The 25,593-nt window shown below is 46.0% G+C and overlaps 1 protein-coding gene across 1 annotated transcript; it reads left to right on the top strand.

Moving 5' to 3' along the window:
* Nucleotides 1–8,307: 8,307 nt before the first annotated feature.
* Nucleotides 8,308–12,207, top strand: LOC311522219 (uncharacterized protein; the record flags this gene model as incomplete). The annotated part of the gene is made up of 3 exons (XM_084631300.1): nt 8,308–9,033; nt 9,936–10,052; nt 10,825–12,207. The coding sequence occupies 3 exons, from the start codon at nt 8,308–8,310 to the stop codon at nt 11,359–11,361; spliced, it is 1,380 nt and encodes a 459-aa protein (XP_084487426.1). The 3' UTR covers nt 11,362–12,207.
* Between the last annotated feature and the right edge of the window lie 13,386 nt (nt 12,208–25,593).

The following is a 25,593-nucleotide window of genomic DNA, read 5'->3' as shown; positions in this document are numbered from 1 at the left end:
CTGAGTTTTTCTTCCCCCTTGAGCCTTGCCTATCCTTCATTTAGCACTGATGGAGCCAGACCATAATTTAATTTGTTAAAGTTACTATGTGATCACAATTTTCAGACTCCAAGATTTAACAAACCATGCCCAAAACTTAAAAGTACTTGGTTATTTTAATCAGTGTTGCTATAATGGATACTTATTCTGATATTAGTCTTTAAGACAACCTGCGTGCCACCTGGTTGCAGCCTGCATACCACCGCTGGTACACACATTTCTGTTTGAGAGCTGCCGCCCGTCTCCTTTTGCAACTTTTAAAGAAAGTTACCATTCATTTATTGATTGCTTAGTCTTTTGCTCTTTAGAAAGCTTCCCCTTGTTTTGTTACATGTGAAACTCCAAGGTAGCACCCATCAACATAGTAGGTAAAGCCCAGGGGGGAGCAGATTTCCTTGACAGCATAGTCTTACTCAACATTCACACTTTTCACTGCAAAATCTATTATTCTAAGCTGAAAATAAATACCATACATTGTAAAAATGGTATAATGTCTCATCTGATTTATATAAGCTCTTAGTATTTTTACAATGGCTTTATTCCCCATACTTATGCAGAAAGCATGAAAATTATGCACCAAGGACTTGATTTAGTAATGAACTAAGCACCAGTTTAGCAATGAATATTTCTCACCTGAAGAAAAAAAGTCCCTGAGCAGAAGCCATTCTATCGGGTATGAGGTGGTCATCATATCTCTGCTGGGAAATGTATTATCTTCCACAATAATAGATCCCCTCATTGAGCAGTTTCAGCCCGTCCAAGCCAGATTATTTTAGACATTATAATGAGGGATAGCCCACTACAGGAGATTAAAAAGTGAGAGCGGACTCTCAGGAGCTAAAACAATTTTGTTCTAGGCAGGGAAAAGGGTTTGCAGCCCATTCAACCACAGTGGGTAAAATTCACCCCATGTCGACTGGCAGCACAATGCACCATATGAGCCCCACAGCTGCCCTCAGGGGTTTAGTGGGACTGAAGTCCAGCCTCTTGCTAGCACTCTGCTTTAGGGTGAAATTCAGCTGGCAGTTCTACACAATGGAGGGACACAGCTGGTAGCCTGCAGCACCAAAAGGTGTCCTTACCTTGTGCAAGGTGAGGCGGTTGAGTCAGTTAAACTGGGAATCGGGAAATTGTGGTGTTTCCATTGATAGGAATACGAGCGGGAAGACAACGTTTCAGTGGTGGTTCAAAGCTCCGACAGGGCTGCTCACTTTCCTTCCTGTATTGCAGCAAGGGGAAAAGTCAGAGCTAGCCATCTGTAGTCCCCAAGAGGGGTTTTCAGAGACAGCCTCTGGAGACAGATAGTTGCCAGCTGAATGTTATATAATAGAATCCTCGCTGCCTTAATTGTCTTTTCAATGTACCCTCAAGATTGTTTATGAAAATTAATTATACATTTTAAAATGATTATGCTTGTTGTTATATTTTCCATTGCTGTATTACAGGAGGGACAATAAATCTCCCTGTCTGATTTCCCCAGGGTGCAAAATGGTCTTGCATTTAATTCAATTACTTGGACTTTCAAAGTTAGAGTCTTCTAAATTTCATTGTGCATGTATTAAACCTATTTCAGATGCTTATTAGTTCTATACAAGGCCCTCATTCACTAAGGTTGTTAAGAACATAAATAGTTGTCACGGTTCATAGCAACTACACCTGTATCTCCCTTGTGGTCCCTCAAATGCACTCACTCTAGGCTCCAGGCTCTTCAGCTGTTGCCTATCTTGGGTAGAAACTCTCTCCCTCCAGGATTTTCCAGGCTGTACAGTTCCTTGCCTGCATTCAGCTGTCCCCAGGAAGCCAGTTTGCTTAAACAGGCCAGCATCTGTGGTTGGCTCTCTTATCAAAGGCTATGAACCGCACACTTGCCAGCAGTCACAAGTTACAACACAGCTCTTTCTAAGCAAGCACATTAATTCTTAAGGTTAAAGCATCACAAAGAAAACATATGAAAAACAATAAAAGTTTCTATACACATGGTAAATGCTTACCAGAGGTCACTTATCTGTCATATGGGGTCTGAGTAGGCTAAAGAGTTATTCCAACTCTTCTTGGGAAGGAGTGGGTCTCCTTTGGACAAAGGGTCCTGTCCACTTGCTGGGTCAGCATGAAGGCACTGAGTCTGTTTAAACTTGGGCTATTTATCCAAAAGTCCTTTCTTTGCCTGTTGGTCCCCGGAGAATCCAGTTAGATCCAGTATATGCAGCTTTTCCAGTGGGTGGTAATTCCCTAGGGGTGTTGCAACCTGAGTGAATTTGTCTTATCACCCCCCCTCCACACACACACACACACACACTGTTCTTAGTTCCTGGAGGAACTGTGGTCCCCTCTCCCATGGAATAACATACAATCCCTGGCCCACAATGATACATTATCTTAATACAATAAGATCTCCCGCAGATATTGCTGGATATTTCCATGTCTGCCACAGTAGCCAATATCACTACTCATGCACTTAAAGTTAGGCATATGGTAAGATAACTGGCTGAATTCCGGTCTAAAGTTCTTGAGGCTCAAAACATAGGCTAGAAATCGAATGGAACTGGGCTTACATGGCAAATGCTCCATACATGCTGCTCCCAGTAGGGTCAGAAGTTTCACAAGAGCAACTTTGTCTCCTGGGATTACAGCATTTGAAAATAACAAAGGACACATGCATGCCTTCAAATCCTTCCTGAAACCACATCAATGCCTACACATTTCTTGACAATACCTAGGCAGTTGCAGGGCTGAAATGGTTACACGTTATGGCTTCACTGTATAACTTGTCCTCCCCTTTTTATATGTTTTAGGAACATGGGACTGGAAGCAGCCCCCTGCTCTTGTAGGTAACCTCGTCATATAATCCTGTTAACAAATGTATCAAGCTCCATCTTCAAACTAGGTAGGTGTTCCACTAGGGAAGCTGGGTCTCATTGTACATATTGACGATACATACCTGAGCTCAGGACTTTTCTTCTTCAGAAAATACAGCACCTAGCACAAATGGGCTCTCTGGTTACGAACACAATATGCGTCATGTCAGGCTTTGGAACTTTGTTTCCTGTTCACTGGGAGTGAAAGTTTGGGTAACCTTTATTTTATCCATGCAGGTTCCTCACTCCCACCCTTTCTGCTTTTCTCACCAGCGAACTTAAAAATCAGGGAGAAAGCTCCTGGGTGATTTTATTGTATTTATTTTTTTTTTTTTGCTTTGCTTAAAGCTTGGCAAAACGAGGTCTGAGCGGAGTGTTTTAGTGACTGCGAGGCATCTGAAAAACTCAGTAGTGCAGCTCATTATTCCAGTGCTTGTATCTTCTGAGAGAATCAATTTAGTCCAAGTTTGTTTTATCATCTGTAACAGAACTACTGCATTTGTTTCCTATCCAGTGAAAGCAGGCGTCTGTGTAATGGATGGAGGTTCTCAATACATTCAAACATTGGATCTTCACTGAATGAATGTGATTTATACTAATTTATACTCCCTGCCCATTTAAAATACTGTCTGTAGATCAAATTAGACCTAATCTCAAATATTTTATTTTTTTCTTCCAAGTAATATCCTTTTATCCTCAGCCAAGTTCTATAACTTAAAAAAAAACACCTTCCATCTATCATTTGAATTCATTTGCAGTAAAGCAGGTGACATGGAGCAACGTTAAGTTAACCTAATTTATTATAATACATATATTTTTAGTACATTTATTGTTTGGTTTTATAAGAAATTCCATAAAGCGCCTTTACAAAATGAGAGCTGATTTGGAATGGCCTGAGAGAGGACGTGGCTTGTCTGGGTTATCCATCCTCTCCTCCAAAAGAGATGCAAATCAAAAAAATCTGTCCTGGTACAGAGCTCTTTCTAATGCAGTCTAGCAAATTATTTTGACATATTATTTCTTGCATGCTTTTAAAGTATAATTGGATTTAATCAACAACAAAATGGACAAATGCTGTAAAAACCCTTCATGATAATACCCTGGGTTATAAAACCGGTGATACTAGGCAATGCAGCGTTAGCTTCCCAGATATGTTAAATGCTCTCATAATTAGCCTGTTTATAATCTACATCTCATTCTGCACATCAGGCTCTGCACATGCCCTCTGGCTAAAGTTTACCTTCATATAATACAAGGTTTTTGACATGAAGGAAACAGACAACGGATTTGAAATTAAACGAGCATTTTTAATCATTTATTGATCTCTTCTTGTAATGAAGTGAAGTTACCATCTTAAACCATGGCCATCTGTAGCTTGCAGTTTAGAAATCCAAAATCATTTCAACTGTGAATTCTTTTGAACACATAATTACAGCTGGAACAAAAAAAGCTTTTTGTCATTTTCTTGTTGTTTAATAATAAAAACAGATGTAGAGCTAAAGAGAAACATGATTATGCCACATGACTAAAGTCACTCAAGTAATTTATCTAGTGTTTTTGGATTTTGTACCTGTAACAGATTTGGCTGCAGGAGAGGAAGACTGGGTTACTGTCATCAGCTAGGAAGTGATAGTCTGAAATCTAGAGCCTGATCCACTTCAGGGATGCTGGAGGGGACATTTGGCCAGTTCTTTGAGTAGGTATCAATGCTTAGTGGGGGAGGTATAGCTCAGTGGTTTGAGCATTGATCTGCTTAAACCCAGGGTTGAGAGTTCAATCCTTGAGGGGGCCATTTAGCCAAAAATTGGGTATTGGTCCTGCTTTGAGCAGGGGGTTGGACTAGATGACCTCCTGCGGTCCCTTTCAACCTTGATATTCTATGATTCTTAGGAACAGTGGGGTCTAGTTAATAACACACTGTCCTGGGACTCAGGAAACAAGGGTTCTAATCTTGGCTCTGTTACTAAACTGCCATGTAACCATGGGCAAGTAACTATGCCTCTGTTTCCCCTCATGTCTGGCTGGTGTATTAGAACAGAAGCTTTCCTGGAGCAGGGACTGCCTCTCCCGGGTTATCTGTTCAGCAGCCAGCACAGAGCTCATCAGAACTTAAGCACGACTGTAATATGATCATTATTTCTGTTGTGTTGAAATTATGCTCTATTTTTTTTTGATGTTTCCAAACTATAACCCAGCCTGGGTAACTGTGAGGACATTCTGGGTTTTATGTAAGGGCCAGAGACCAGGGTCTAAATCAACAACGAAAGTTGGGGCCAGGTTTTGGAAGGTATTTAGAGGTCTAACTCCCATTGATTTCAATGGGAGTTAGGTGTTTAAATACCTTTAAAAGCCTGGCCTTAGGGTATGTCTGCACTGGAGTGGGAAGGTGTCCCTCTGCCTAAGCGAGCATGCCAGAAATAGAAGTACAGCTGTGGTGATGGGAGGGGCTAGATATGTACTTGGGGTGGCTAGCCAGTCCCAGGTTTACAATGGCTCCACTGGCTCCATAGAGCTGGGCCCACGCTCAGAAGGGGCCCCGGCCTGCTCCACTTGCGTTGCGCCCCTAGACGCCTCTGCCCCCCCCCACCCACCACTTGCTCGTCTTGGCCTGCCTGCCTGCTGCCTCCTCGGCCCCACCCCCCCGCTCCTCTCTGCCCCCTGGCCGGACCCCAGTGCACTTCCGGCTCCGGGCAGTCTCTGCTTCCCACCACCTGTGGGGCCCCACCTGTCTCCCTGGAGCTGAGCTGCCTGGGAATGGTGCAGAAGCCTGGCCCGTCTCAGCCGGGGGGAGGGAGGGCGAAGGGGACAGCGCGGGGAGCTTGGCTGGGCCCCTCCAGGGGAAGTGCGTCTTGAGGGAGCCCGGCTGGGGCAGACCCTGGCCTGGCTGATTGCGCCACTCCTGAGGGCCTGGCGCGATTCCCCGGCCCGGGACCAGCTCTGGCTGCACTGCCGGCTCAGCCTGGCAGACACAGCTGCCTCCCAACAGGGCCAGTGAGTGCGGATGGGAGGCATGGTGTGGGGGAGAGGGTTTCTTGTGGGGGCAGTGATGGGCTGCGAGAGGGCAAGGAAGATGTGTATGTCGGGGCACTAGGGAGTGGGGGTTCTGTGTGGGGTGCTGGGCAGTTGTGGTGGGGCTGTGGGCAGGGGGCGCTGGGCAGGGGTGGTGTTGTGCAGGGCACTGGGCATTTGTGTGGAGAGGGCTAGGGGGTGCTGGGCATAGTGGGGCTGGGACTCTGGCCATAGGGAGTTGGGGGGCATGGGGAGGGGGCTGTGTCGCATGGCATGGACCTGCCCCTTGAGGGGAAGGGGCATGCTGGCAGCACATGGCCGGGCGGGCCACTGTGTGACTGGCAACTGCCAGTTTGCAAATAGTGCCCTGGCACTGGGCTAGGCGGCCCCTGCCAAGCCATGCCCCATTGTCCCTGGCTGGCTCCTTGCTCCAGGGACTGACCTCCCCGCGCCATGCTCCATTGCCTCAATGGGGGCCCACAAAAGGTTAATCTGGACCTTTGGCTAGCCCATCCCGCCATGGCCACACTCGTATTTTTAGCTTGTCATAAATATAAAGGGAAGGGTAAACCCCTTTGAAATCCCTCCTGGCCAGGGGAAAAATCCTCTCACCTGTAAAGGGTTAAGAAGCTAAAGGTAACCTCGCTGGCACCTGACCAAAATGACCAATGAGGAGACAAGATACTTTCAAAAGCTGGGAGGAGGGAGAGAAACAAAGGGTCTGTGTCTGTCTGTATGCTGCTTTTGCCGGGGACAGAACAGGAATGGAGTCTTAGAACTTTTAGTAAGTAATCTAGCTAGGTATGTGTTAGATTATGATTTCTTGAAATGGCTGAGAAAAGAACTGTGCTGAATAGAATGACTATCCCTGTCTGTGTGTCTTTTTTGTAACTTAAGGTTTTGCCTAGAGGGATTCTCTATGTTTTGAATCTAATTACCCTGTAAGGTATCTACCATCCTGATTTTACAGAGGTGGTTCCTTTACTTCTACTAAAAGTCTTCTTGTAAGAAAACTGAATGTTTTTTCATTGTTCTAAGATCTAAGGGTTTGGGTCTGTGGTCACCTATGCAAATTGGTGAGGATTTTTACCAAACCTTCCCCAGGAAGTGGGGTGCAAGGGTTGGGAGGATTTTGGGGGGAAAGATGTGTCCAAATTATGTTTCCCAGTAAACCCATTTAAAGTTTGGTGGTGGCAGTGGAAATCCAGGGGCAAAGGATAAAATTAATTTGTATCTTGGAAGTTTTAACCTAAGCTGGTGAAAGTAAGCTTAGGAGGTTTTCATGCAGGTCCCCACATCTGTACCCTAGAGTTCAGAGTGGGGAAGGAATCTTGACATAGCTTGATCAGAGTTAGCATGGGTATGTCTCCTCAAGCTCGAAATAATACCTTCCAGCATCAGTGTAGACAGATCCATAGATTGAGAAGCCCAGTGCCAGTCCCACGGATTGCACTGGACGGCAGATTGATCCCCGCAGGAGACAATGGGGGAATATGATGGGGAATAGATGGCCAGCCCTCTGTGGAGAAAGAGGTGGTTAGGGACTATTTAGAAAAGCTGGATGTGCACAAGTCCATGGGGCCGGACGAGTTGCATCCAAGAGTGCTAAAGGGACTGGCGGCTGTGATTGCAGAGCCATTGGCCTTTATCTTTGAAAGCTCGTGGCGAACGGGGGAAGTCCCGGATGACTGGAAAAAGGCTAATGTAGTGCCAATCTTTAAAAAAGGGAAGAAGGAGGATCCTGAGAACTACAGGCCAATCAGCCTCACTTCAGTCCCCGGAAAAATCATGGAGCAGGTCCTCAAGGAATCAATCCTGAAGCACTTACATGAGAGGAAAGTGATCAGGAACAGTCAGCATGGATTCACCAAGGGAAGGTCATGCCTGACTAATCTAATCGCCTTCTATGATTGAAGGGTTAATGTCTAGCTATTCCACCTGGAAGCAGGCGGGGCACACCCTGACTGTTTCCTAGGAGCAATGCACACATTGCTCTATCCAAGGACAAGGGCTAGATATGAACCCTGAGAACTTGATTGTTTGGACAGCAACTGTGGGAGGTTTTTTTAGCCTGGGCTCAAGGCCTGAGAACCAGGATTGTAGTAGATAGAGGATGGTAACTAAGCATATGAATCAACGTCATACATTCCTTTGTGTAGCAGTGTGTAATGCTTAGGGGGAGAAATATAATAAAAGGAGAAGGTGGAAGGCAGGGGGGGCAGAACAGCCCATCTCCGCTGACCAGCCTGCTTGCTTGCAAAAAGCTGTGTTCTGTCTCATCACTGAACCGCAACAACTGGCGCCCAACGTGGGGCCCTCAGCACTCACCTCGCCCGGCAAGGGTTTCAGACGCGTCACTCATCCACTTTGTGGATCCCGGTGAGTATTTTTCATTGTGGTAAGTATGGGAAGCTCCCTCTCTGCTTTGCAAGTGCAACACCGTAATGAGCTGCAGTATTTGCTGCGTAAGGCTCAGCATGACTGCCCGGCTCGAGAACTCACTCTCCTGCTACAGGAGGTGCGTGCCAAGTGCCCGTGGTATCCTGAAGCTGGAAGCCTTAAGCTAGCGGACTGGGAGCGATTGGGCCAGACATTGCACAAAGAGCCTCGGGCACCCGTGCAGGCTTTACATGCCTGGCACCTCTGCCGCGACGTGGTACAGCGTGTCGCCTCAGACAGACCCTCCCTCGCGAGGCTGGTGCTCTCGCCGCCCCCGTCCGCCCCTGCAGTCATCCCCCCTCCTGGTGATGCGACACAGCGTGTCGCCTTGGAAAGGCCCTCTTCAGCACCAACAGAGGAGCTGCCGATCCTGCCACCCCCGTCCGTTCCTGCAGCCATCCCTCCCCCTGCTTCGCCCCCAGTGCCTCTATTACCACCGCCTCCCTGGCCTTCCCCACCGGAGCCGGTGTGTGATCACCCTCCCCCCATGGGGCCCCCCGGAGAGTCATCTGCATCTGCTCAGAAGCTTTCGCTGGTGCAACAAATGGTTCACGCAGCGAAAGCTCGATCAGATCTTACAGCAGAGGAGCTGGCTGATCTGGTCTCCGTTTGCCCGGTGACCTGGCAGAATGATGACCAGGGCAACCCCGTGGGCACCTGGACCACTCTGCCATACTCGGTGGTTAGAGAGGTAAAGAAAGCAATTCGTGAATTTGGCCTGACTAGCACCTTTGTGCGTGGTCTCATTGAAGGGATGGGTGCTGGGTACTCCCTAATCCCTGAGGATTGGAAAACGCTGCTGCGCATGATGTTGTCACCCAGTCAGTATGTTATTTGGCTTAGTGAGTATCGGCAGATGGCAGAACGCCAAGCCCAGGTATATAGAGAGCAAGGTATCATTTATGAGCATTTGGCAGGGGAGGGCCAGTTTGCTACTATTGGGATGCAGTCTCAACTCCCTCCGGCCGTCTTCCCCATTATCTCCACCTGTGCCCAGCATGCTTTCAAGAAGGTCCCGGATTCAGGCAAGTCTACCAAAAGCTTTGTCAGTATCCGTCAGGGTGCCTTAGAGTCCTTTTTGGATTTTACCAACAGATTGCAGGAGGACACTGACTTTCAGCTGCCAGGGGAGGTCTGTGCCATACCTACACAGGTGATGGGACCTCTCCCTGCCGGCTTTGTAGGTCTTGTTCTCCCTCGCTCACATGCTGGGAAACAGGGCTTTTTTGTCATTCCAGGGGTCATTGATGCTGATTACACTGGCATTATTAAGGTTCAGGTGTGGACTCATCTTCCACAGTCACTCCTGCGTGGACGGTCAATTGCACAATTGATTTTAGTCCCCTATCAGGTGCCAGCTGCCGAGGATCGAACTCGGGGCGGAGGAGGCTTTGGATCTACGTTGTCTCACTCGCCGTCTCACAGCGTTCAGAATTGGCTGCTGTTATTTTGGCCTTTCAACTTTTTGCTGATTGTCCCTTTAATTTAATTGTGGATACCCATTATGTTTATTAGGTAATTGCTTATTTACCCCTTGCCCTCATTACCCCTCAGGTTGATGCAGATCTCCTTCGCCTGTTTTTGTCTTTACAGCGTCTTCTTGCCACTCGTCATTTCCCTTACTTTGTTGCTCATATTCGCAGTCATACCCCTCTGCCTGGGCCACTCACTGAGGGCAATGCACGCGCCGATCGCGCGTTGCGTGGTCAGGTAAATTCCCTTTTTTCTGACCCCATTGAAAGCCATGCCTTTTTTCATCAGTCTGCCTCTGTTTTGGCCCGGCAGTTCCACATTCCTGCTGATCATGCACGTTCTATTGTTCGTTCCTGCCCCCACTGTGCTGCTGCTGCTCCTACTTTTTCTTATGCTGTTAACCCCCGAGGTACCGCAGCAAATCAGCTGTGGCAAATGGATGTTACTCATGTACCACAATTCCGCCCCTATTCATTTTTACATGTTTCCGTTGATACTTATTCAGGTTTCCTTTGGGCAACCCCACAACGTGGGGAAGCCACTAACAAAGTTATTCACCATTTGCTGGCCTGCTTTTCTGTTATGGGTCGCCCTTGCCAAATTAAAACAGATAATGCCCCAGCCTACTGCTCTGCAGCCCTCTCCACCTTTTGTGCCCGCTGGGACGTCCGTCTTAAACACGGAATCCCTTATAATTCCACGGGCCAAGCCATTGTTGAACGTGCCAATCGCACACTCAAAACCTTGCTAGATAAACAATTAAAACAAGGGGAGCTGCATCTCCGAACCTTAGGAGACATTCAACAACAGATGTATATTCTCTTGTTTACTTTAAATAATTTAACACTGAATGCAGATCAGCAGACCCCTGCGGATCGGCATTTTCACAAATCTGAGGTACTGGAAAGACCGCGTGTCTTTTACCGTCAGCTGCCCGATCCACAGTGGCTGGGCCCAGCACCTCTAATCACTTGGGGTCGGGGATATGCTGCTGTGTCTCTCCCTGCAGGACCGTTGTGGGTTCCAGCCCGGTGCGTGCGACCAGCACTTAAACAACATGGCATGGCACCAGGGGCTGTCGAATCCCATACCAGAGTTTCAGCTGACCTTGGAGGAGACCGCGTTGCCCCCCGAGTCGACAACGGCGGGACGGAAACGGAGGAGGCGTAACGTCCCAAGCCAGCCCGTGACAGGGGGAGCAGTAAAAGCATTGGTCGCCACGGCTCAACGAAAACTGGCAGCAGATCAGCAGCCAGAAACTCCTAAGACTTTGTTTGTGGCGATTCTCGCCCAAATCACTGCTAATTCTGTGATGATTGTGTGCCTTTTGTGCCTGCTATTTTTTGTAGGGGTTGGCTCGGAAGCGCCTCCCCCGTTACAAGCCCGAAGGAGAATAAGATACTGCTCTTTGCTTATGCTAATCTTTTCTCCCAGTATTTTAGTATGGCTAATTGGGGCCCGGCCAACTATACTCTGCCTTGCACGGCTATATTCCTTCACACACCGTACCCGGCCGGGGCTCACAATGTCACCTGTGCGCGTGTAGTTAACTGCACTAGTACAAAGGTGCCATTGGGCTGTCAAAAAATTTCTCAATCCCTTTTAAATTGTTCCCATGCTGTTAATGTTTTATATAATTATGGCCATATCATCCTACCATCAGGATGGGTTTTTACTTGTGGTTCATGCACCTTTAATTATATTCCTGCAAATTTAAGTGATGGCACCCTTTGCTGTCTTAGTAGAATGATACTTATATTGCCTTTTGCTGGTTACAATTGTAGTAAAAGAAGTGTATCCCTTTTAGATGATTATATTGCAGATGTTAAGCTTTTGGTTATTTTGTGTTTGTAATTATTGGGCTTAATTTTTGTTGTTGCTGTGTACAATGTATTCCTTCCTTGTTAAGACTTTGTAAAATTTTTGCCCTGGAAAGCTCCCCAGGTTATGTCCTTGTCTGTCTGGGAGTTAAATAGCATGATAAAACAAATTGGCGGCTACCATGAGATGGCCAACTATCAATAAACAAAAAAGGGGAGATGAAGGGTTAATGTCTAGCTATTCCACCTGGAAGCAGGCGGGGCACACCCTGACTGTTTCCTAGGAGCAATGCACACATTGCTCTATCCAAGGACAAGGGCTAGATATGAACCCTGAGAACTTGATTGTTTGGACAGCAACTGTGGGAGGTTTTTTTAGCCTGGGCTCAAGGCCTGAGAACCAGGATTGTAGTAGATAGAGGATGGTAACTAAGCATATGAATCAACGTCATACATTCCTTTGTGTAGCAGTGTGTAATGCTTAGGGGGAGAAATATAATAAAAGGAGAAGGTGGAAGGCAGGGGGGGCAGAACAGCCCATCTCCGCTGACCAGCCTGCTTGCTTGCAAAAAGCTGTGTTCTGTCTCATCACTGAACCGCAACATATGATGAGATTACTGGTTCTGTGAATGAAGGGAAAGCAGTGGATGTATTGTTTCTTGACTTTAGCAAAGCTTTTGACACGGTCTCCCACAGTATTCTTGTCAGCAAGTTAAAGAAGTATGGGCTGGATGAATGCACAATAGGGTGGGTAGAAAGTTGGCTAGATTGTCGGGCTCAACGCGTAGTGATCAATGGCTCCATGTCTAGTTGGCAGCCGGTGTCAAGTGGAGTGCCCCAGGGGTTGGTCCTGGGGCCGGTTTTGTTCAATATCTTCATAAATGATCTGGAGGATGCTGTGGTTTGCACTCTCTCAGCAAATTTGCAGATGATACTAAACTGGGAGGAGTGGTAGACACGCTGGAGGGCAGGGATAGGATACAGAAGGACCTAGACAAATTGGAGGATTGGGCCAAAAGAAATCTGATGAGGTTCAATAAGGATAAGTGCAGGGTCCTGCACTTAGGACGGAAGAACCCAATGCACCGCTACAGACCAGGGGCCGAATGGCTAGGCAGCAGTTCTGCGGAAAAGGACCTAGGGGTGACAGTGGACGAGAAGCTGGATATGAGTCAGCAGTGTGCCCTTGTTGCCAAGAAGGCCAATGGCATTTTGGGATGTATAAGTAGGGGCATAGCGAGCAGATCGAGAGACGTGATCGTCCCCCTCTATTCGACATTGGTGAGGCCTCATCTGGAATACTGTGTCCAGTTTTGGGCCCCACACTACAAGAAGCATGTGGATAAATTGGAAAGAGTCCAGCGAAGGGCAACAAAAATGATTAGGGGTCTGGAACACATGACTTATGAGGAGAGGCTGAGGGAACTGGGATTGTTTAGTCTGCGGAAGAGAAGAATGAGGGGGGATTTGATAGCTGCTTTCAACTACCTGAGAGGTGGTTCCAGAGAAGATGCTTCTAGACTATTCTCAGTGGTGGAAGAGGACAGGACAAGGAGTAATGGTCTCAAGTTGCAGTGGGGGAGGTTTAGGTTGGATATTAGGAAAACCTTTTTCACTAGGAGGGTGGTGAAACACTGGAATGCGTTGCCTAGGGAGGTGGTGGAATCTCCTTCCTTAGAGTTTTTTTAAAGTCAGGCTTGACAAAGCCCTGGCTGGGATGATTTAATTGGGTATGGGTCCTGCTTTTGAGCAGGGGGTTGGACTAGATGACCTCCTGAGGTCCCTTCCAACCCTTATATTCTATGATTCTATTCTATGATTCTATGATTCAGCTCAGGGACTTGCTTAAATATTGAATGTTATTCCACCAACCCTAGAGTTAGCAATAAGCAGACACTTTAGTAAATATCCACTTCTTGCATTCACCCAGAGAACTTTCCCTAATGAAGGATCATTAGCACATGGTTATTGTTTGTGTTGCAGTGGTGCCTAGGTACCCCACTGTCAGGGATCAGAGGCCCACTGTGTTAGCTGCTGACAAACACAAGGAGGTGGTCCTGTCCCGAAGGGCTTACAACTGAGACAAGAGACAACAGAGGGAGAGGGAAGCATGTGGTAGTCAGCCTGATAAACACTGGTCACCATGAACAGCAAAATGCCTACAGGAGGGCATTTCTTTCACTTGCGGTAGTTCAAATGTTAGGCTCACCCAGGATATCTCTAGCTCACTGTTAGCATATTAAGCCATGAAGTTTTAAATACTGTATTTATTGGCACATTTGATTTTATGGTAGGAAATAAGCTGGAAAGTGTAAAGAAAGAATAAAACTGCTTTATATTCTCACTAACACAAGCTACCATGGGATCACACACTGAAGTTGATATGAAAGCCTCATTACCTTCCTTCTCTTGCCAGGGGTATTTTACTGACAATTAGCACTTAGTTAATTGGTTCCTGTGGCCTGCTCCAGATTATTCGTTTCCTAGTCCTTCTTCTGTCATTTTAGATGTGAGGGGCACAATCTGTGTCCTGGCCAGGGTTTCTTCTTGGAGGACCGCGTGGGAGTTATTCAGGCAAGAGAAGGTTTTGGGAAATAAGAGACCAACATGACCCTGTTCTCACTGAACAATGTACAAATAAACATGCTCATGCTATAGAGTGTTGTGTCAGGTGCAGGATTATAATGGATTAAATCATTAATTTCTAAAGAGGCATTAAGAGGATGTCACCCCTCTGATCACACATGCCAGCATCTTCAAAATCCACACATAAAGGTGCAGTGCACCCCATGAACAGGGCATGGAGCAGGTCTATGCACTACTTATGACCCCTATAACCATGTGACCACTTAATGAGCATCCCTGCATAGCCAGAGGTCACTTTACAGCACCCTGCCTCTGTTCCCCTGCCTGTCTTCGGGGCTCTTTAAGAACTCACAGCTTAAAAGGGTTTCAAACAATGCTCACAGCAGGTCCCATTTCTTTAGTCCTCTGCTACATACTGGCCCTCTAGGCTCAAGCTCAGTTCAGTGTCTCTCTCCTAATTAATCCAAAAATAAACACAAAATACAAACTCACACAGTCTTCACCCCAGCTGGCCTTTGGGGCCTTGTCCAAGCCTCCCTGCCTGGAGAAGTTTCTCCCACTCTCTCCTGCTTTTTCAGCTTTTTTCCTCCTGACTCAGGGCCCTGCCTCAGCCTCCTTGCTCCATGAAGTATCTACAGATATAGCAGCAATCTCCTGAGCTTCCCCACCCACTTTATTGCAACTTCCATCCCTCTTTATCCTGGGATCACATGATTCAACCCAACTGTGACTCATTCTATAGTCAGGGTTGGGTTAGTCCCAGGCTCTCCAGGCCAGGGGCAAGCCAGCCTGTTATATCCCACAAATTGGGCTTAAATTAAATTTAAGTGGTAGATAGACATTGTGCTGGCCCACTGGGGATGGGATTTTCCAAATGGTCAGTGCTGGCCTCTCTGTAGTCCCACTGAAGTTGAAAGGAGTTTGATTAGGGGAAAAGTCTGGAAAGTTTCTGTAAGGAAGAAGCACAAACGCCATCCCTGTTCCAAACACTGCAAAACCTGCGGCCGTTTTCACATCAGGTTGAGCCAGAATTGGATCCTCCACATGCTCATGGAGTCCCATTTCTTCAGAACTACTAATCTAGCACCAGTCTGACGCTTACAGTTCAGTGCTGATCACCCTGATCCATGGCACGCTTCACTGTGCACAACACTCAACCGCTGTGGGGTAAATTCAGCCCTGTAGTAAACGGGCACAGAGCCACTGACTCATGATGTTGAAACCCGGCTTAGCGCAGGGCTGAATACAGCCACAGGTGTCTGCCGGTGATGAATGGGGGACACAGAATGTGGCAGTGTTGGATTTGTTGGGAAGACAGGATGAATCTCTCAATCTAAGAGGTCGAGTACAGTGGTCTAACCCAAGAGTGCATTTTCCAGTTGTTGTTCCCTGCTTTAGCTACGCAACCCAATTGACTTTAATGGTAGACGAGCAACTCAAAGTCTGTGCAACTTGGAAATTCTATCCTCTGATGTCGAAAAGAATGTATCAGATTGAAAGCAAATTAGGAACCCAGCCAGCTCTCCTGAAATAAGAAAACATATATAAGACGAAAAGCATTTTTGATCTTTCTTTCCCAGGAAACTACAGAGCAAAGCAGAAGAACAGAGCTGGCTTTCATCAGGGTAGACCATTGTAACTTTCCCCAAATAGAAAAGAAGTGCTTGTGGCACCTTAGGGACTAACAATGTGTTTATTAATGAGTTCATCAAAATCACGACCTTTGGTTACATCTAAATGGTAGATTTGTTTGTGCAGCCGCTGCTGAGACATTTAATCAATGGAAGTCAACTGAGGAGAATCGCAATTCTTATGGGTCACCACCAATGACAGAGGCATCTCAGATTGGTTCAATACCTAGCAGGACAAGTCACTCAAGTCAATTTGGAACCAGCCTTTACTTTCTGGCTTTAATGTTTATTCATAAAACTGGACATTGGAAAGGTCTGGTAATACCAACCGATCCTTGAAATAATTGGTGTTTGTGCAGAAAAATATAATTCTGGTCTAACATGTCGAATGTGTCAGGAGTGAGGGTGTGATCTACAGCCCATTGAAGTTGAAAGGAGTTATTCTCTGCTGAGTGAGTGATGAAAGAATTGCAATGTAGCGGGGGAGAGTGTCGATAAGAGAAAGAAGCAGAGTAGAAGGGTCAGAAATAATGGGGTTGAACTCAGCAGGAATCACAGAGAGAGCAAGAATTGAACGATAGGAAGGGAAATCTCAAAGGAGAGAGAGAGTGAGGAATTGGGCCAAAGGAGGAGACTCTGAAGAAGGAAGTAATAGCCATGAAGTACCTAAGAGATGTGTCTAAACAAGCAGTACTGTAAATATATAGCTTGCTGGTTCTCCTGTGCATTACTCAGTTATACAGCAGTGTAGCTATGTGGGACTGAATGTACTTGGACCAGTATGAAACTAATGTAAACCAAGCCCAGCGCTTATCTTGCCACAAGATATAAAGTCCATAATTTATCAGCACTGACCTGTGCTGTCAGTTTCTGTCAGGGTTCCCTCCCCACTCTGAACTCTGGGGTACAGATGTGGGGACCCACATGAATGACCCCCTAAGCTTATTTCTACCAGCTTATTTTAAAAATTCCCCAAGGCACAAATCATTTTTGTCCTTGGACGATATACTGCCACCGCCAAGTGATTTAAACAAACATTCAGGGATGGCCACTTGGAACCCTATCTCCCCCAAAATATCCCCCAAGCCCTTATTCCCTCTTTCCTGGGGTGGCTTGAGAATAATATCCTAACCAATTGGTTGCAAAGTGAGCACAGATCAACCACCTCCCCATCCCCGGTCTTAGGACACTGAAAATCAATCAGGTTCTTAAAAGAAGAATTTTATTTAAGGAAAAGGTAAAAGAATCACCTCTGTAAAATCAGGATGGAAGATAACTTTACAGGGTAACAAAATATTCACAAACACAGAGGAACTCCCTCTAGGCTTGGTTCAAAGTTACAAAAAACAGGAATAAACCTCCCTCTAGCAAAGGGAAAAGTCACAAGCTAAAACAAAAGATAATCTAACACGGCTTGCCTGGCTTTACTTACTAGTTTTGTAATATTAGAGAATAGTTGAGGATTGGTTGGAGGAGATGGGTTTCAGCCTGGCTCTCTGTGTCCCAGGAGAGAGAACACCCAAGAAAAAGCACAAACAAAGCCTCCGCCCCCCAGATTTGAAAGTATCTTCTTTCCCCATTGGTCCTTTTCGTCAGGTGCCAACCAGGTTATCTGAGCTTCTTAACCCCTTACAGGTAAGGAGGAATTCTAGGCTACCCTTAGCTGTATGGTTATGACAGTTTCAATCTGAGCAATTTTCCTGACAAAGAATATTTATTCAGAAATGTTCCTCTATTTTTCCTACCTAGAAGCAAAGGCCAAATTCAGTCCATCTGTGGAGTTAGGCCAGAGATACATTTAATCCCACAACTTTTGGACAATATCGAAGGCACCTTAGAATGTATGTTCCAATGTGCCCTGAAAAGGTGCTAAGATGCTTACAGCTGCAAATGGGAAACCTGCGAGCCAGACCCTCATCTGTTAGAAACTGGAATGGCCCCATTGAAGTCAATGCCAATTTATACCCCCTGCAGGTCTGAACCTATATGGGTATAGTCTGGCTTAGATGAATGAAATATCTCCATAGTTTCTCAGCTGCAGATTTCACCTCAGTCATGTTTGACACCGAATGGATTCCCTAGGCAATCCAGTCAGCAGTCTGACTGGCTGAGAAAGGTTCTGGTTAGATGTGTGTATCTTGAGGATCATGGAGGTGAAACTCTTGTTCAGTATTTTATGAGTTTCACTATGTTTAGAATCGCAGAGGGCAGGGGAGAGGTGCCCCACTCTTATATCTTTTTATTTACTATCAAAGCTTCCTTGTCTGGCAGATCATCAAGGGCTAGGAACAGATCATTCTGACCAAGTGAAATGAACCATTTTGGATGGATAGATGGATGGATGGAAGAGATGGAAGGGATTAGAGAGGAACTGTGTGCATCCTGCACTCAAGAACCTGCTGCTGCAAATATTCTAGGACAATAAAGTAAATGTAGAAAATAGCACAATGCAAAAGAATAATTAAGATAGAAGAATTTGTTAAATCCACCTGGGCAATACGCAGATAGGCAAAGATTAAAGGCTAGGCCATGGAGTTATCACTAGCCCTGTGTAGGTGGCCACCACACAAGCAGACCTGGAGTTGACACGTTACTACTCAGAGAGTCACGGTTCAGTCCCTGCCCTCTCCGTGCTCCTGGGGGAAGCAAGCTGCATCAGCCCTACAGCTCGTGCAACTCACTTCCCCACTGGGCTGGCTGGAATATGGGGTTAGGGTTGGGTTGAAGGTTTTCCCACATTCCACCCACCCACCCATTCCCCACCATCAGTGGCCGTACAGCCACGGCTTCCCTGCCCCTCACCCACGCTATGGCCCAGGGGAATAAAGAACTCTGGGACTCACAGTTCTGTCCTTGCTCTACTCTTGATCAGTGCAGCTAGGCACCGTGCCTTACCCAGAGTGGGTTACAAAGTGTCAGTCTAGCCCTACGGAAGGACTTTGTTAACTATATTTTTTACAATGAGAAATGAGACCCCATTTTTGTTTGTAGTTTCTTATGCATGTTGCTCAATACGCAGTGGTTTTCTTTGAACTTCCGTGCTTTGGATTAGGCGCTCGTCGGATAGGGCAATTCTGGCTGGCAGGATTTTCGGAATAGTACCTGGATTTCTCTGTCAGAGCATTTCAAACCCTAAACAACAGTTGTTCAGAACAAACTCATTAGCACTGGGCGCACACGAGACAAATTAGCAAGAATTCTTTGAGAGGCCTCGATCGGCTTCTGATTTCATTGCATAATCTTGACATTTGATCACTCGCATTAGCATACAATCACCTAGACTGATACATCATCAGTGCTTCTATTGCAGGTTCTGTCTACCTGAAAGAGCACACTGAGATAGGCCCAGACTGTGCCTTTCTTACTCACTCTAGATTGGCTTGCCACAGCCCTTACTCATCTGAGCAAAAGAAATGAAAGCCATCCACTTTTTTTCCCCTGCCTGGCCTTGGTCAGATTGTGACTCCAGCCATGGGAGGAGGGGAGAATTGCAACTTCTTTCCCTGTGAGTAAGTGAGAAAGAGGTGGGAGGATCCCTGTCTTTGTCCTTCTTTACGGGCCTGGTAGGGGACATAGTGGAGAGTAATCTGCTCCATGACAAAGAGTGAAGTAATTCTCTTCTTAGGGGGCAGCAGGGGAGGAGCTGTGACTTTAGTTGGCCAATGCAAAAGCAGCCACCCCTTCCTCAGAGTAGCCTGGAGACTTACATCTAACCTGTTGAGTTGATCCTTGCTTTAGGAATAACCCCAGTCCCCCACCCCGCCGAGGAACTACCTGCAGAGTAGATTACTCAGTGGGAATAGAGGAGGCAGAATCTGTGATTAGCAGAACACAAAAAGGCAGGGCCCGACTATGCAGATTGGAAAGCATTTACTCACTTGTGGTGTTACCCGCACAATTTTTGGGGCTCCTACCCCCTTCCCAGGGCCCAATGGCCCTCTACAGGTTAACAGGACCTTTTCCCAGTAAAGGAGCCTTTATCACACAGTAAATATTCTTAAACAAGTACATGTATTTATTAGCAATTAACAATCAATTAACAGAATACACACACTAAGCATCTAATGCTCCCCACTCCCAATAAAGCAGACAGACATCTCCCGGTGGCCAGTCAGGACCCAATCTTCCCCACAGCCTAGTCATGCAGAGGTTAAAAATCCTGGCAGCTTTGATCTTGAGCTGCATCCCAGAGTTAAGTTCTAATGAGCTCATTCCCTGACTCTCATTATATAATTAAAATGAGAGTTCTTCTTATCAATACCTTAACCAATTATTTTCCTCAAAGCATAGCTGTGCAATAACACTAACCGATCATTTTCATACCCAGGGGTTCATATGCCTAAGCTTGCCTCCTCATTAACTTTCGTATTTTTCAAAGTTAGTAAAAACTTCACAAGTTCACTTATGTTTGTGCTTTGTTAGTGGGAGACACTTGACACAACAAAACCTCAGACTTTTTATTATCAGGAAGAAGCTGCAGGAACTCAAGGCTAGCTTGTCCATTCTCTCCCCAATCTCATGACTTTGAATATATATGTAAGCAGAGTCAGGATGAGCTCTACCCTGACATCTGGTGGTGAGTCATGGTGGGTTGTGAAAAAGAACTTCAGGGGCTGATCTTATTTGCATAGGCACACCCACCCTGCCGAGATGGTCACTTTGGCTGCTGTAGGAGCCCCAGTTTCTCTGTTATTGGGGCAGGAATAGACTGTTATTATCCTGATTATGTGACTCAAGGACAGTGGAACTGTACTTGGCCTTTTGTTATGATGAAGGGACTCACCATCAACTAAGCAGCACTTGCTAGGCAAGGGTCGTGGGTTACAAAACCCAGTGAATAGAGAGAGGCTGGGAACAGGTATTAATACCTGGTGGTATTGGCCCCTTATGTGCTAATTGTACTTCCTCCTCTCTCCACTGTGGAATACCAGAGCTAATTTTGATTCTATTAGGAGTCTAGTTACAGGCTGCTGAGCTGAATTCACTTTGGGCTAATGGTGCACCAGCACTGAGGCTCCCCTACTACAAGCTGAAATCACTGAGTGTTGTGTTAAGTAGTAGGGGAGCCTGAAGATATATTGCGGAGCAGTTTGTGGGGCTGGCTGGCAGAGTGGAGCGGCTGGTGGAGCAGAGCAGTTTGTCGGATGCCTGGAGCAGCTCATGGGGGTGGCTGGTAGAGTGGAGCCCCATGGAGAGGTGGGGCAATCAGCTTTGGACCACGTAAGGTGCCCCTTAACCCCCCCCAGCCCAATCTCCACCCAGGTTGGGCAATAAAACTCTGCAGATAAACTTTTGAACTCTGGGGCTGCACTGACCAGGGACAGAGACTTTTGGGTCATTGGACTTTTGGGACTTTGGGTGATTTTGGGTTGCTGGCCTCAAGAACCAAAGGGAAAGGACATGCCCCAATTTGCTTGGGGTGGGTTTTTTGCTCATGGGTTGTGTTAGAAATCCTGTTGGTGGTGTTTCCCCAACATAATGCCACATTATTTCTCTCTGTTATTAAAAGGCTTTTTGCTACACTCAGATTCAGTGCTTGCGAGATACTGAGCCCAGCCCTTGTTGCTGCCAACTCTGACGGGCAGAAGGGTTACATATATCTGACCCTGTTGGTAATGCTGCACCTCCAGCAGATACTTTTCTATCTGTCTGCCTATGTCAAGGCCGAATGCTCCTGACTCGATAGTTTTTGGTTTCAGCGTACGGTGGCTGAGCATACAAGATGGCCGCGGGTTATGCTAAGCCCATACACAAGATGGCTGTGAGTCCAGGCCTCTCCTTACAGCAGCAATGGACTCTGCATGAATCAGTGCTCACCAGCCTGAGGAAAAGCTGCACGGTCAGGGCCTAGATTAGCCAGGCTGTTGAAGGGACAGATTGTGACTGTGACACACATTGAGTAGCAATGACTTCTGTGGTGCAACGTGCTACTCAATATGAGTAAGGGTAAGACAAGCTGGTTCCAGCTGGTTATATTTAACCTGTATAGGAAAGAGAACAATTAAAGACAGAGGTCTAGTGGCCACCATTAAAATGTCAAAAGCTTTGCCAGCAGATACCATATAGGGTCAGATGGTGATTCCTTTATTCATGCTGAATAGTGCCAGAGGCCACGAGGAGTCCCACCGAGGTTACTGAGGCTACTTCTGCAGTAAGGTGTTAACATCTGTTGTAAAGAGCTGCAAAGAAGAAGCCATTTGCAATGCACAAATTGGCCTTGCGCAAATCAGGAACTATGCCATGAATTCTTGAGCGCCAAGCCAGTAATTTGCAATTTACTTATATAGAGACATAGAGCATGCTCGTGAGTAACATAAGGTATTATAAGCTTGAATGGCCCAGGGGATGATGACTTCTGAAGTTTTGTTGCCACATAAGGTCTAAGAGCTCCCAGAATCAAAGGAACTGAAAGGTCTCTTTGATTTTAAGCATATGGGCACATTGAATTAATGTTTAAAAAAATGCTACTGGTGAGATCTAATTGCAAAGGATGCAGTGAAGTGACTGGCTGAGATGTGTGTTTTAAACCCAGGCGAAAGTAGGTCAAAGCTGTTTTGGTTCTTCGTAGTTGGAGATTTGGAAGGTAATGGAATATGTAACTGTCTACATCAATTGACCACAAGGGTGACATTGGCTGGTAATGGGCTGATGCTAAGCCATATAGCTAACCACAAATTGTAATATGTGCTAAACAAGGGGCCTTTAAAAGCTTGTATCCCATCTTTGGACAGCGTGAGTGGCAGCGTGAACCCCAGGACTGGTGAGTATCACATGTATGTTCTGTGCGCGTTGTTTGATCTTATATGCCTAATCTATGATTAATAAACCAATTTGAGCTTGATCATATGATGTCTCGTTAATCAATAATCAGAATGAACCCTATTTACAGTTTCCAAAAACAATCTAATGTTTCTAATGTTTTCATGAAATGGAACTGCGTCAAAAATGTCTTGTGGTCCCTTATCTCTCCGGAGGTGATTGGAGAGAGAGAACCTCCACCTTGGACCTCAGGAACGCTCCCATCAAAAAGGTTGTCAAAATAAAACATCTCCACAAATCGTTTCAGCTTCAACAGAAGGGCATAGTTCGCCAAAAAACCCACTGTTCTGACACAAAAGTTCCCCGTCTCTCCCATTAGTGATTGTTACGGTCTTGCAATCCACCCCAGAGTGACCACAATTGTTTCTTCTTCTTCTAAAGAGAGGGGAAATTATTGTAGTGCCTGTATCTCAGTACGTTTGTGTGCTGTGGAATTGGCAACTGTGGAAATAGCAACCAGTGTAAGGGTCTGACTCCCCCCTGCTTATAGCACCAGGTTCCTTCTCTCCCGACTCGCACCAGGTTCCTTCTCTCCCGACTCGCACAGGGGAGCAGTTACTCGGAGGAGCAGTGTCGTGGAAGTCAAGGTGACTGTTGGTGTAGATAACTGCTCCCCAGTGTCGGTAAGGAATGCACAATCTGCCTGTAATTAATAGCTACAATACACTAAAGGGCAGCTCCTGGACCTGCTCAAATCAATGGCAAAACTCCCACTGACTTCCATGGGAGCTGGAGCTGGCTCTGGTGCCCTTTGACATCTTAAGCCCCTCCCAAAGCATGTGTACAGTGGTTTGGTGCTTGGAAACAATTCTGAAGTCGTCAGGCCAGATTCTGCTAGCCTTGCTGATGCAGTGCAGTACCTTACTGCATGAGTAGGTACACTGAGATCCATGGAACGGCTTGCCACCTAAGCTGCTATTCACCATGAATGAGGGTAGAAAAAAACAGTCCTTGGCTCTCAAAGCACTGTCTGAGCCTAGGAAAGGACTGGCGGTGGGCGGAAATAACTGTATTGTACAGTATCCAGACAAATGAAACAAACGGGTCAGCTGGTGAGATAAAGGGCTGTTTTATGATGGTTGAAAGCAAGCTGACTAAAGCTTTAAGGAAGCCATAAAATATTGAATTACTCCAGATTTTCATTTTAGACAGAGGAGAGTTATGTTTTCAAGTCCATCTGCCCATATTTCCATTAATAAAATAATTCAAAAGTCATGTGAGAGAAAATCCAGTGTAAAGCCTGAACTAAAGAGGATGGCTCACAAATGCCCCTATAATTAATTTCCCTCCCGCCTCCCTTAAGTAAACGATCGCTAAAGATCAAATTGCATCGGGCTAAGTACCTCCATTGTCTGTGTAGGAAAGGGCTGCAGAGACTTGATGGATGTGCTGTTCAGATGTGATTCATACAGGAGGAACACCATGTTTCAGCGATTCTCACATATCCTAAAAATACCAGAACAAAATACATTACCTCACATGGCTCGGGCCCGGTGGCAGCTTCCATTTTTGGCCTGTGGCAGCCACTCAGTCATTTTTTAAAAGGATCTAGGACATATCTTTAAAATAGATTTCTATGAGCTATATTGTGGCACCAGTGCCTGGGGATAAGAATCCGTGTGACATCCCTACGTGGGATACCCAGCTCTCGGGTCCATTGATTGGGAGTAAGTGACACTTACTCACCTGCTTACTCCCTCCTGGAAGGAGGTGGGCGGGGAATTGGAAGAACCTTTGCTCCCCCTATTGCTTGTTGATCATAGAGGCTAAGCCAATTGGGGGTGGGCATGGACCAGAGCAAATTACTAGCCCCCAGGAGCAAAGAGAAATTGTGACTCAAAGGCATGTCCTTGAGTTTGCACTATCTGGCTGGTTTTAGAACCATTACTTGTAGCTCATATTCAGTGAAGAAGAATAATCTCTGCTTAATATACGTGACAGTAGCAAAATTGACTGTCCCATGTCAGTACAGAAATTCTGCCTGGTGGAAAACTGGCTGGCAATGTTTTCATGTTATAATTGCTCAGTGAGTCCAGCATTGGAGAAACAGCTCAAGAAATCATTCATGGGATGCAAATTGGGAAGAATTTACCCTAAAACTTGGAAACTCTATGTACTACAGACAGTACTATTTGCCTCAAACAGATTTCATTGTGTGATGAAAGAAAAGGAGTACTTGTGGCACCTTAAAGACTAACCAATTTATTAGAGCATAAGCTTTCATGAGCTACAGCTCACTTCATCGGCTGCATACTGTGGAAAGTACAGAAGATCTTTTTATACACTCAAAGCATGAAAAAATGGGTGTTTACCACTACAAAAGGTTTTCTCTCCCCCCACCCCACTCTCCTGCTGGTAATAGCTTATCTAAAGTGATCACTCTCCTTACAATGTGTATGATAATCAAGTTGGGCCATTTCCAGCAGAAATCCAGGTTTTCTCCCCCCGCCCTCCCCAGCCCACACACAAACCCACTCTCCCGTTGGTAATAGCTTATCTAAAGTGATCACTCTCCTTCCACAGTATGCAGCCGATGAGGTGAGCTGTAGCTCACGAAAGCTTATGCTCAAATAAATTGGTTAGTCTCTAAGGTGCCACAAGTCCTCCTTTTCTTTTTGCAAATACAGACTAACACGGCTGCTGCTCTGATTGTGTGATGCGTTAGAATTTGCAAGATGGCTTGCTTTGTATTGTACGACAGCAGACTTTAAACTCCACTGTTGTGGAATGTGCTTTCCCTGTTACATGTGAGTAAACAAAACATTTGATTTCATCATCTGGGCTAGGTTATTTCATTCCAGCCGAGTAGGAACCATGTGGGGAAAGTGTAATGCTTACTTTCAGTAGTGTTGTCCTATGAATTGACATGTAAGTGCCAGAAAAATAATTTTCCGATGAGGTAAAGCACACAGTCATTTCATT

The sequence above is a fragment of the Lepidochelys olivacea genome (genome assembly GCF_965140295.1).
Source record: "Lepidochelys olivacea isolate rLepOli2 genome assembly, chromosome: 6".
Taxonomy (NCBI): Eukaryota; Metazoa; Chordata; order Testudines; family Cheloniidae; genus Lepidochelys; species Lepidochelys olivacea.
This window is presented reverse-complemented; position numbering and strand designations above follow the sequence as displayed.